Here is a 12,991-nt window from a genome sequence, read left to right on the forward strand (position 1 = left end):
CAGAAAAGAAGGAAAGAAAAACATTGAACACACAAATCACCGTGCAGGTGAGACAGCAGGGAGACAATGAGAAACTGGTACAGACGCTTCCAAAGTAAGTTCAAGTAAACCCAGTGGGAGCTGCAGGGACAGAGTGAATTCTCAAGTAAACGGAAGAGGAATGATGAGAATGTTCATGTCTCTGGCTCACGACCCAGCCTTTCCTGCCTCCTTCCACAGAGGGAAACATGCCGGTGAACCTAAGAAGAAAGATACAGACATGAGCTCTCTGTATGGGCATATCATACAATCTTCCTGGCAAGAGACAAAAGAAAATTAGTGGTGTGCTAAAGATGTACATCACAGAAATAGTGCACAGGCAGGCATGGCGGCACATGTCGGTACACCCAGCACTTGGGAGGCAATGGCACAAGCACTGTAATCTCAAGGCCAGCCTAGGCTGCACAGCAAGTTCCCAGTACAGCTGGATCTACAGGCTGAGACACTGTCTCAAAACCCCCAAATAAATAAATGGGTACATATGCTAGGAGAGGGATAATAATAGGAGAGGGAAAATAATAGACAATAAAATAATCTAGACATTTCCTGGAGACCTCACGCAGTACACCTAAAATGCAAAGCTCTTAGGCATCCAGGAAAACCACTCTGAACTTTAGGGTAACCGTGGTAGGTCCCACTAAACATTAGCGATGATAAATTTGCCGCCAGAGGACCTCTAAAATTTTGTATTAGCAAGGCAGAAAGGTATTTGCTTGTTAGAAACTGTATACCACATCAAAAGGGGGAAAAGTGCCACTGTGTTTAGAGAAAAATCTCTCTGACTTCCTAGCAAAGAGCCCCAGGTAGAGGATGGACATGACGACAGAGACGTGCTCAGAAGTACCATCCGGATTATCCAGCAATGTTTGCTGCTGATGGGGGAACATTTAGAGGACTCGGAATAGCAATAAACTAAAAGGTGGAGAAAGTTTGCAAAAGGCCTTCAGGGAAACACCCACCAGACCATCCATTTTCATGAAAACCAGGAGTTTTCAGCCAGAAGACAAACACTGGATCTGGCAACTGTCTGTCAGAAGATTCATGAGGATTCTTTCCATGCCTGGAATTCCCTGAGCTCTCTAAGCATTCTGCCTCGGCCTGTCATTACTAGATTGATTTATTGCCAAGCAGATTGCCCTCTGAAGTCCACAGCATTCAAACAGCACTTAAGGAGAGCAGATATATGGCTATGAACTACAGTGTTCCCTTGAAAGAATGCTACCTTCAAAGGACATTTGGGGCAGAACTCGCAGTTCTGATAAACTTAGAAGGATCTGGCCTTTAGCCTTGCAAACTCAGACTCATTTTTGTTTATATACCAAGGGTGAAGCCACCGCTTGGAGCCAACACACGCTAAGGAAGCCTATAAAACCAGGGCATCTGTTTATTAACTTATGGTAGTGTTAGCTTACAGAAACTTCTCATCCTCCATATGACCAAGAAATCAACACAGGAAATGGAAAGAACAGAATGTTGGGGGACATTGGATATGCTCATTACATAATGTCTCCCCAGTGAAGCATGAGAATTCACAGTCCCAAGACTAGTCCCCACCAGCGTGCCTCCATGGGCCGTCCAATGGCGGGGCACTGGCAGGCTTGTCTTAACTCTTGAGTGTCCATGCTTTGTCAATATTTTTCACATTTTTATATACTTAGTCAAGATCTCTGTCAACTCTTGAGATTTTCAAGATGTCTTTTCTTAAGTTGACTTTACATAGCTTGGTTCGAATGTTTTGTAAGAGAAATTCCTTTTTTATTGGATATTTTATGTATTTCCACTTCAAATGTTATCCCCTTTCCTGGTTCCCCTGTCTCCCATCCCCCCTTCCCCTGCTTCTATGAAGATGCTCTCCCTCCCACCCACCAACTCCTACCTCAACACCCTGGCATTCCCCTACACTGGGGAAACAAGTCTTCACAAGACCAAGGACTTCTCCTATTGATGCCAGACAATGCCATCCTCTGCTACATATGCAGCTGGAGCTATGGGTCCCTCCATGTGTACTTTTGGTTGGTGGCTTAGTCTCTGGGAGCTCTGGAGAGTCTGGTTGGTTGATACTGTTGTTCTTCCTATGAGGTTGCAACCCCTTCAGCTCCTTCAGTCCTATCCAACTCCTCCATTGGGTCCCCATGCTCAGTCTGATGGTTAGCTACAAGCATCCTTATCTGTATCAGCAAGGCTCTGGCAGAGCCTCTCAGGAGACATCCATATCAGGCTCCTGTCAGCAAGCACTTCTTGGCATCAGCAATAGTGACTGGGTTTGGTGGCTGTATATGGGATGGATCCCCATGTGGGGCAGTCTCTGGATGGTCTTTCCTTCCATCAATGCTCCACTCTTTGTCCTTGTATTTCCTCCCACAAGTATTTTGTTTCCCCTTCTAAGAAGGAGTGAAGGATCCACATTTTGGATCTTCCAAGTCAGAAGTAGCATCTAACTGTGGCTTCCAACTTGAGGTGACATTTCGCCAACACCACTGTGTCATGAATTCCCATGGTGGAATTTATTTTGGTATAGTTCATGCTATCTCATCAGAGTATTTTCAAGTGTCTTTCAAATTTTGCTGTTTATTAGTCTTTCTCTTGTCTTCTAAGGTCTTCAAACTTGAGAATTCTCAGTGAGGTAGAACTATTATACAATGTTAATGTGGAATTATCATCATAATATTTCCTGGGCAAGTGTATGTGTATCCGTGTGTCTATATATTTGTTTGTGTGTGTATGTCTGTGAGCATATGTGTTTATATGTATGTGTGGTCTGTGTGTATATGTGAGTGCATGTATGTGAGTGTATCCATGTGTGTTTAAATGTGTATGTATGTGTATATGTGCCTCTGTCCATCAGATTATGATCCAGCATCCCCAGCTTCATATAACTCTCTCTCTCTCTCTCTCTCTCTCTCTCTCTCTCTCTCTCTCTCTCTCTCATACACACACACACACACACACACACACACACACACACACACACCATATAACTTTCCTCCTTCAATATAGTGTACTAAAGGCTGTATCATAATTAGTGTTCTCATTGTTTAAATCAAACATGAAAGACCATCTCTGGGTTGGCCTTTCTTTAATCCATATTTATTTGATCTTTGAGAAACACATATATAAAAGCACTAAACTAAGAGGGACAAAATAGACTTATTCTACATGTATGATGTTGGTGCGAGCACAGGCAAACCTTATAGGGAACATGGGGACTTGAACTGTATTTTTTAATCTCTTGTGCGTTTAGGTATTGAGCTTTCCATCCACCCTTCTGAACCTGAGGCTGCCCTCCCCTCATCTGAACTGCCCCTGGTGGCCCTTTGCCCTTTGGCTTCTATCAGGCCTGTGCAGCAAATCCAAAGTTCTCAGTCATCCCCACCTTTCCACCTCAGCATCAATAACATAGAGAAAGACTTTTTTTAAAAAGACTAAAAAATGTTTCCATGCCCAGAGAGTGGACCCTAGACAGGCCTTACTCAGCTTCAAAACTGACAAAGGGATTTCTTCCTCTTCCAGAACTCCTTTTGAGAAATCTTGATTATGTCACTAGAGAGAAGCTGCTAGCTGCTTCCTCCATATAGAAAGCACAAGGAGGAAGTCCTGAGTTGTATAAATAATTTGATAAGGAGGGCACATACTCTTGCCCACTTTTATCATAGCCGTATTGGTAGTTGTTGTAACCTGACCCGGCCAGAGAACCCGTAGACCCCTTCTAAACAAAAGCCTTCCTCATCTGAGACTGCAGAAGGCAAGACTCGGGCTCTCTATCTTAAAGCAGATTCTTCTTTGAGATTAAGAGAGAAGGGAACAAGTTTCAATGATGTCGGTCCCCCTTGGGACTGATTCTCAGCAACATTAACCCAGTTCTTCCCAAGCATCCTGGTTAAGTGTCTCATAGTCATAAATATAACAGTGCACAAGTACACTAACAATCCATTAAGAGCCGAAGCAAATCCCCCATGAGACAATCTGCCCACACCTAATAGATGAGTAAATGAAGAAGTAAGATTTCAATGAGGGTCCTTTGGTTTAAAGAATGTTTATTATGGCCTAAGGAGTCTATACAATGCTGTCTGTGTATTAAAAAGTAATGTGTGGCCAGGCATGGTGGCACATGCCTATAATCCCAGAGCATGGGAGGCAGAGGCTGGAGGATTTCAAGTCCCAAGGCAGCCTGAGCTACCCAGTGAATTCCAGTACACACGGGCCTTGTCTGAAAAGCACAGGCTGTTATGTTTTCATACATGTTACACAGACTGAAAGCATGCACACATACCAAGAACAGGTTACCTTTATAAGGGAAGAAGAAGGGAAAATTGAAATGTTTCCTTCTGAACTGAATTGGGGAAATGAGAAAGACAGACAGACAGACACAAAGACCACAGACAGACAGACAGAGAAAAAGAGATTTTATTCCTCTTGATTTTAACATGACAGTTATAATTGCCCCCCCAACAAAAACCAAAAACCAAAATGCCGGTTTGCTGTGCAGTGGGCATCTCTGGGTGTGATTGGTTACTGATTTGTTTTTATCTTCAGGATGCATTTGTAGCCACCCCTCATCTAACTGTGACCCACAAACACGGATCACACCAGCACCTACACAGATATAGACTCCTAAAGGGAGTCTGGGAGTCTGGAATCCTTGGTTCATTGGGACACTGGAAATTGAGATTGGACAGAGAGGTACTGAAAGAGTGACGCGAAGGAATGTATGCTGGGCTGGAGACTTACGGACATGGCTTCTGTCTCTTCAGATGACGGGGAAAGACTGTGTTCTAAAGACTGACTGACTCACAGACACCGAGAATCTCTGAGTCCTTATTGCTGCACAGTCTGCATGCTTACGTCCAGAGCAGTTAGAGGCTGGAAGTGCCACAGGCTGGTCTTTGAGAAACCTTAGAAAACCGAAGCTGCTTGGTGTGTTTAAGACAGGCAAACACCACACTAGGTTTTCAAGTTCCTACAGGCTCTACCTCTAAGCTTGATCTTCTCTCAAAAAAAGAAAGAAAGAAAGAAAGAAAGAAAGAAAGAAAGAAAGAAAGAAAGAAAGAAAGGAAGGAAGGAAGGAAGGAAGGAAGGAAGGAAGGAAGGAAGGAAGAAAGAAAGAAAGAAAGAAAGAAAGAAAGAAAGAAAGAAAGAAAGAAAGGAAGAAAGAAAGAAAGGAAAGAAAGAAAGAAAGGAAAGAAAGAAGAAAAGAAAGGAAGAAAGGAAGAAAGGAAGAAAGAAGAAAAGAAAGGAAGGAAGGAAGGAAGAAAGAGAGAGAGAGAGAAAGAAAGAAAGAAAGAAAGAAAGAAAGAAAGAAAGAAAGGAAAGAAAGAGAGAAGTTAATTCTAGAATGGCTTATTCAAAGGACTCTTTGGGATTGTTTTGGAAAAGACAAAACATACCACCAATTAGACCAGTCATTTCAAACCATCCAATGTTTTGTTTTTGCTAGAGTATGCCGATAGGCGAAGCTCGGTGTAAATGATCCTGGATTCTGCAGGATGGGTGAAAGACCTCTCTTAATGCCTTAGGAGACAATGTGAAGGTATGGATCAAATCCAGTGGCAATTTGCCCAGGCCTGTTTCATTGTTATTATGGTCTTACTTCATCCAATCTTAGTGAGAATTTAAGCCCAAATTCAAGCTGAGATCCTGGTTAGGAAATGTGTCAGAGGGCTGGTTAGGCAGGCAGCCCGCCACAGAGGTACAGGATTTCCCAGTATAGGATTTCAGAGCATTGGAAGTTCTTATCAGCATTTCACTCAGATCCTAATTTAGAGGTACCAAGCTGAGCCACACCTGCATTTCTGTCCCACAGAAATACCAAGATGCTACGTGTTTATTGCTCTGAACAAATACTTTTTGAAATCATTTCTTTTGCAGCATAGATCATTAATAAAACTAAACAGATTTTCATGTTTAAAAGTGCATAGTTCATGTGAGCGTGTATGTGTGCATGTGTTTATGTGTATATAAGTGCATGTGCACATGCATGTGCTCATAAAGAACAGAGGTCAACTTCCAGAATCTTTTCTCAGGAGCCATTCGCCTTGGTTGTTGAAACAAGGTCCCTTCCTGGGACCTACAGTTCACCAGCCAACTCGCCCCACAGATTCTCCAGCATCTGCTTCTCTGGCCCTAGGATGTCAAGCACCCATCACCATACCTCCCTAGCCCTGTATGTGAGTCCCGGGGCTCAAGCACAGGCTTGCATTCTCTCACAGCAAACACTTCTCCACCTGGGCCAACTCCCCAGATGCACTGCTCTGTAAAGCAGTTTGAGAGAAGAATGAATAAGTGACACATTACATGGCGTATAGGAATCTTGAAGTTTGTACGGCCTGCATAGACTTTACTTAAACACTTCATGGGTGATACAGACTGTCTCCAGATGTGGATAAATAACAGTGGCAAGAACTACGCAACAAGGAAATCTCGGGGGAGGTTGGATCTAAGATGAGCTAAGGTGAGAGGATACAGAGGAGACGTCACCGCATGGACACCACTTTATTTCAGCTACATTTCTGTAAGGATCCAAAGCAAATGTTAAAAAAGAAAAGGAAGGAAGGAAAGGAGGAAAGGAAGAAGGGAGGGAGGAAGGGAGGAAGAGAGGAAGGATGAGAGGAGAGGAAAGGTGAAGGAAGAGGAAGGGAGGAAGGAGGAAGGGATGAAGAAGAGAGGGAGGGAGGGGGACGGAGGGAGGGGGAAGGAAGAAAAAAGGAAAAATTGTCTATGGTGGATGTTGGGCACTGGCATGCTCTCCTTATGTTTTGAAAATTGTTTCTCTATTCCAGACATAAGTGTAAATAGGGATTTTCTTATGATCATGTTCAGACTGAACGCTGTTTATAACAGGAGGTTCAGATGTTTTGTGGGCAAGTTCTAGCAAACCTACAAGAAGCAAACAAATGTTATCTGACCTGATGCCAAGCATCATTAAAAAGAAAACAAGTCACAGGTCTTCCCACCCCACCTCTTAAAGCCATTGTGCTTGCAGCCTACGGTCCGTGCGCTGACAGAGGAGCACTAAGTTGAGAAATCCATAACTGTGACCATGAAAAGAATAAGACAGTTGGATCTGGTAGCCCAGACGCTGGTTCAAAGGCTAACGCTAGCTACTCGGGAGATTGAGGCAGAAAGGTCTTAAGTTCAACACCTGCCTGGGGTTCACAATAAGCAAGTTCAAGGCAACCCTTGAGGGCAAAACTTTAAAAGAGTGAGAGGAGAACTCTCACAGTCCGGTTTTGCCTAACATGTGCAAAAACTGTAGCTTCAGTCACTGGCACCACAAAACCTAATTAATTTATTTATGGAAATAAATTTGATAGACCGAAAATACTGCAAAAGACTCAGGCATGCTGACATCTGGTATAGCTAAGGGAATTATTGGAGGAGATGGACCCTCCCCTGAAACACTGTAACATAAGGGACATTCTAGAGCATCCCCATCCGTAAAGAGTAAGAGGCATCCAACATGCAAGATCCCATCTCTTCCCCCACAAGACTGTCATCTTTGTCTGTCCCTACCTTTCATTTGGGACTCCAGTTACAAATAATGGGTAATTGTAACAGACACATCAACCAACAGCAGGATTGAACACTGATTCATGAAATCACACAAATATGGTCAGTTGACTTTTGACAGGAGTTCTAAAGGTCGCCCACAGAGAGAGACTAGTCTTTTCTGCAAATAAGGTTAGAATAACTAGACAGCCATATCCCAAAGCTAAAAGAATATCTCCACATTTTTCTGTTCTAAATTTGTTTTGTAATCCCTTCCTGCCATGAAAACCGATATGGGATCAACATTGTGATTGTGCTTTGGGGGGAGGGGACCCTGCTACTCTTGCCCTCATGATGAAAGCAGAAGGGTTCTGGGCCCCTGTGTATTTCTGCATGGAATTCCATTTTTCCCTCTCTTCTCTGCATGTTGAACCAGAGATTCCAGTGTCTCTATGTGAAGATGAACAGTGTAGCATTTGACAACGTATCTTCCTTCTCTCGTGCCATTGTATGTGTGGGGGACCAATTCTCCCCATCCATCGCGTGGGCACTTGGGAAAGTCACCAGAACCTACAGGATTTTATTTAGAGTGGATAATCCATATGATAACTTTTATCTTCAGGGTTTTCTTGTTTTCCCCTGGAAAGGAAAAGTGGTGCTCCGTTTTAAACTTTAAATGTATAAAGGTTTTTGATTACGGTACAGCTAAACCTGCACTCAGAGAACTGGATGCTTTTCTCTTGGAATAGAACTGTGGCCTTCCCAGATGGATTTTTTTTTATTAACTTGAATATTTCTTATTTACATTTCGAGTGTTATTCCCTTTCCCGGTTTCCAGGCAAACATCCCCCTAATCCCTCCCCCTCCCCTTCTTTATGGGTGTTCCCCTCCCCATCCTCCCCCCATTGCCGCCCTCCCCCCAACAATCTAGTTCACTGGGGGTTCAGTCTTAGCAGGACCCAGGGCTTCCCCTTCCACTGGTGCTCTTACTAGGATATTCATTGCTACCTATGAGGTCAGAGTCCAGGGTCAGTCCATGTATAGTCTTTAGGTAGTGGCTTAGTCCCTGGAAGCTCTGGTTGCTTGGCATTGTTGTTCATAAGGGGTCTCGAGCTCCTTCAAGCTCTTCCAGTTCTTTCTCTGATTCCTTCAACGGGGGTCCCGTTCTCAGTTCAGTGGTTTGCTGCTGGCATTCGCCTATGTATTTGCTGTATTCTGGCTGTGTCTCTCAGGAGCGATCTACATCCGGCTCCTGTCGGTCTGCACTTCTTTGCTTCATCCATCTTGTCTAATTGGGTGGCTGTATATGTATGGGCCACATGTGAGGCAGGCTCTGAATGGGTGTTCCTTCAGTCTCTGTTTTAATCTTTGCCTCTCTCTTCCCTGCCAAGGGTATTCTTGTTCCCCTTTTAAAGAAGGAGTGAAGCATTCACATTTTGATCATCCGTCTTGAGTTTCATTTGTTCTAGGCATCTAGGGTAATTCAAGCATTTGGGCTAATGCTTATCAATGAGTGCATACCATGTGTGTTTTTCTGTGATTGGGTTACCTCACTCAGGATGATATTTTCCAGTTCCAACCATTTGCCTACGAATTTCATAAAGTCATTGTTTTTGATAGCTGAGTAATATTCCATTGTGTAGATGTACCACATTTTCTGTATCCATTGCTCTGTTGAAGGGCACCCAGATGGATTCTTATAACAGCATCTTCCTCAGACTTGGTCACCCTAACTTTGTATCTTGTAGGCACGTTACAGGCTGACCTCCAGGCTGTGTAGATTGAATAAGGAGATCTGACTCAACGTCTTACTGTTTCCATAGCTAGACAACGTGGGTAGTTTGCTAGTGTAGGCTTCTACACTTGACTTTTTTTACTCTCTGTCACTCTTTTAAATAAGATTTAGTTACCCCGATACTACGGTAATTGTGTCTGCGACTACTGTCCCGCAGACCTGTTGCTCAAAGTCGAGGTATACAGAGGGCAGGTAAAAGTGGCAATACAAACGCTGGCCAAGAAGATGAGCCATCGTAAGAAGTTCGCACTGGCAGTTAGGAATACTTTCACTCTCTCGCTGGGTGTGTAGCAGGAAGTTCTTAGATGTGACCGTGGAGCTCTGAATAAAGAGGTCTTTCTGTCCGATGCCACCGTGAGAGAGAACCCCTGACTGCCTAAGCTTTTCAATGCTATAAAGCAGAGCTAAAATTCAATGCCTGATCAAACTCAAAGTTTTTTGATGTGTAAACTTTCTGAATTTAACTATTCCATCAATAAGCAGTGTGATCGAAACCTGTCTGCATGGGTAGGGTATCATTCCTGCACAGGACTTTGTTTAGTCAATGTATACCTGTCAGGAGTCTTGCCCCAGTAAAGAAACATATTTAGTATTTTTAGTTTTATTTTTTTTTCGGGGCTGGGGACTGAACCCAGGACCTTGCGCCTCCTAGGCAAGCGCTTTACCACTGAGCCAAATCCTCAACCCCTTTAGTTTTATTTTTAATTGGACATTAAATAAATTGTCTGTTTTTTAAAAAACCCTTAGATGGGCAATGGTGGTGCATGCCTTTAATCCCATTACTCAAGAGACAGAGGCAGGTAGATCTCTGAGTTCAAGACCAGCCCGCTCTACAGTGACAGTTCTAGGACAGCCAGGGCTACCGAGAGGAACCCTAATTCAGGAGATGGGGTAGGAGTGACTATCATTAGTTGAATATCCCTAAGCTGTCCTCCATGACCAATATCTCAGATTTGTGTTTACCTATTTCTATGTGGTCAGGTTTGATCTGGTTGGTTTGGTTCAATTTGAGGTCTCTGTAGGCCAAAGTAGCCTGGCATTCATTGTGTATCTGAAGATGTCCTTTAGCTGTTGTTCTTCCTCCCCGGTGCTAGGATTTCGGGAATGTACCAGCATTCAGTTTAGGAGGAGCTTGGGATCTAGCCCTGGGCTTCCTATATTCCAGGCAAGCTCGTTACCAACGCTGCTTCATCCCTGACCTATACAGCTATTGTTGTTATGGGATCTCCTTATATACCCTAGGCAGCCGGAAGCTCATGATCCTCTCAGTCTCCTGGGTGCTGGGGTTAAGGGCCTGCTACTTTACACTCAGTCCACAGGTTTGTGTTCCTCTAAAGCTCTCCTGAATTATCTCTGTTTTGAGTTTTTCAAATCCACTCGTCATGGAGAAACTAGGGCCACTCAGTTCCAAAGAGCTCTTGGTGATCAGAAGATCAGAAACAAGCTAGTTACTTGTCTTTTCTCCTTGCCCATCTATAGTTCCAGATACCTGCTACCCATGTAGATCGATGCAGATTTTCTGACCAGAGGGCTCCGGTCAGTGTGTTTAAATGTGACCTAAATGAATGCAGTCTGTAAGCTTTACACGATACATTTAACCACTCAAATTTTTATTAGCAGCCAGCAGCAAAACCGTCTCCAGGAACACCAGGCAAAACCAAAAGAAAGGAGAATTGGAGAGAAGGCTTTGCTGACATGAAATGAACTGACATCAGGAAATGCATTCTGAGAGGGCCGACCATGCCTGCTGATATGCCACTGTTGGGTAAGATCTCCTCAGAGCTGACAAGTGCTCTCCTCTGCACTTGGAGAGAATGAAGGTCTGAACTCCAGTAAAGCCAGAGAGGAGGCAACATCTGTCCAGGGCTGGAGACAATGTCTGTGAAGGGCCGGAGGTAGGCTCCCACAGGATAGTTCCATACTTGTGGACTATAGCACACCCTCAGAAGGGCTATGTAGAGAGTTCCATCGTGAATCTTGGCCTTAGGGAGGCTGGACTCACAGCTAGGTTGTCAAGAAGTCGGCCCACAGGTGCCTGCTTGGCATATGTCTGGTGAGGTTGGTGGACAGCAGCCACTGCTGGAAGGTTTACCTACACCAGTCACACAGCAAGGGGGATGGCAGGAAAGAGATTCGCAGCCACTCTGATTGGGAGTGGGTTCACCACAAATCGATTGGCCAGAAATCATAACACATGAGGCTGATTTGCTGCTGTTCTTTGCAAAACAGGGGAACTGGCAGGGAGCCGCTGGCTGGCAGATGAAGGAGATTAAAGGTGCTGGTTGACAGTGAAGTAACTGGCAAGGGGAGGGCACACAGCAAGTTTGACCGCAAGAACACATACATGTTACCGGCTGGCAGGAGACAGGCATGCAGGGAGCTGACTGGCAGGACTTAAGAACATAGCAGATGGGTTGGTAATAAACTGACTGGCACGGCTGACCTTCACCTTTGGGGGGTTGACATGGCCCTCCTTGGTAGGTTGGTTGGCACGAGCCAGTCTCACAGCTGGATGGTAGACACGGAGTCTGAGCACAGGATGTTACTTCAGAGCAGGATGGCTGGCAGGATCCATCATCACAGGAAGCTGGTGGGTCACGTGCTGTCTGGCATGGCGCCGATGTGCAGGCAGATCCCTGGCCGGAGCTCTGGCCGGAGGAGCTGTTCTCACAGCACATCGTGTGACGAGAAGCAGATTCCAGACAGGAGGGCTGGCGTGAGGCAGCAGATTGAGGAGTCCCACGGGGGCCGGATGCACAGCCCGCTGTGTGCGAACCTATGGGCCGGCAAACAAAACCCACACAGGGAGTTTCTGGAAAGCACGTTGCTAGGCAAGAAACAGGTTCAGAGATAACTGGGGCACTGTCGGGTGTTGGACGGTTTTCTTGATGTGTAACCAATTGCCACGTCCTGCTCTGGCAGGAACTGGGCAAATGGATAGTATTTCTAAGGCAGCCACCATTAGAGCATGTAGAGATGGTGGGCACCGCTGGAACAGCCGTGGGGGTTCCGGGACGACAGCTGTCTGCCATGGCGCTCCTTCTAGCCACACTGGAAGGCTGCAAGCTCCATCCCTCTGAAAAGACATCTGACTCCAAGAGGATTTTATAGTCCTTCCCTGGGGTGTTGGCCCTGCCTACAGCATCTTTCCTTGTTACTGTTCTTATTCATTTACATGTAAACACCAGGTAAGGGCTTAGGGGCCCTGGAAGAGGCCCCCACTGGGAGTTTTCTTTGCCAAATTTGGATGCACTCTGGGATGAGCTGTCTCTTTTACAGGTTGTTCCTCAGCCTCACCGAAGCCAGCCTTTCCTCAGTACCCTCTCATCAGGAGGCCTCTTCCAAGAGGAAGCCGCTCTTCCTCCAGGAAGCAGTTCTGCGCCATCAAGTGAGGTGGAGCGTTGTTGGTATTCAAAGAGAAGGTGTGATATCAAAGACGAAGAACAGAAAACTAGTTTGTAGATCCCAAGGATGCTTACGAGTGCCCCCTCTCCCGAGAAACCTCACATCAGTGCTTTGGACTTAACTCTCAATTCGGTGCCGACAGTTAACAGCTGTAATGTCTTCCATTGGCACAGTTACCGTATACGATTGGGCCTTTGGTGGCATCTTTCATTTATCCTTGAAATGGCCTTAGCTAGTAAAGTATGGGTGACGTCCCTATTTTAAAAG

General features: G+C 45.0%; 1 protein-coding gene across 1 annotated transcript; it reads right to left on the reverse strand.

The window, feature by feature from the left end:
• Nucleotides 1–11,092: 11,092 nt before the first annotated feature.
• Krtap29-1 (keratin associated like protein 29-1) lies at nt 11,093–12,351 on the reverse strand. Its single transcript, XM_039087847.2, has one exon. The coding sequence runs from the start codon at nt 12,349–12,351 to the stop codon at nt 11,332–11,334; it is 1,020 nt and encodes a 339-aa protein (XP_038943775.1). The 3' UTR covers nt 11,093–11,331.
• Nucleotides 12,352–12,991: the final 640 nt, after the last annotated feature.

The sequence above is a fragment of the Rattus norvegicus genome, chromosome 10 (genome assembly GCF_036323735.1).
Source record: "Rattus norvegicus strain BN/NHsdMcwi chromosome 10, GRCr8, whole genome shotgun sequence".
Classification (NCBI taxonomy): Eukaryota; Metazoa; Chordata; class Mammalia; order Rodentia; family Muridae; genus Rattus; species Rattus norvegicus.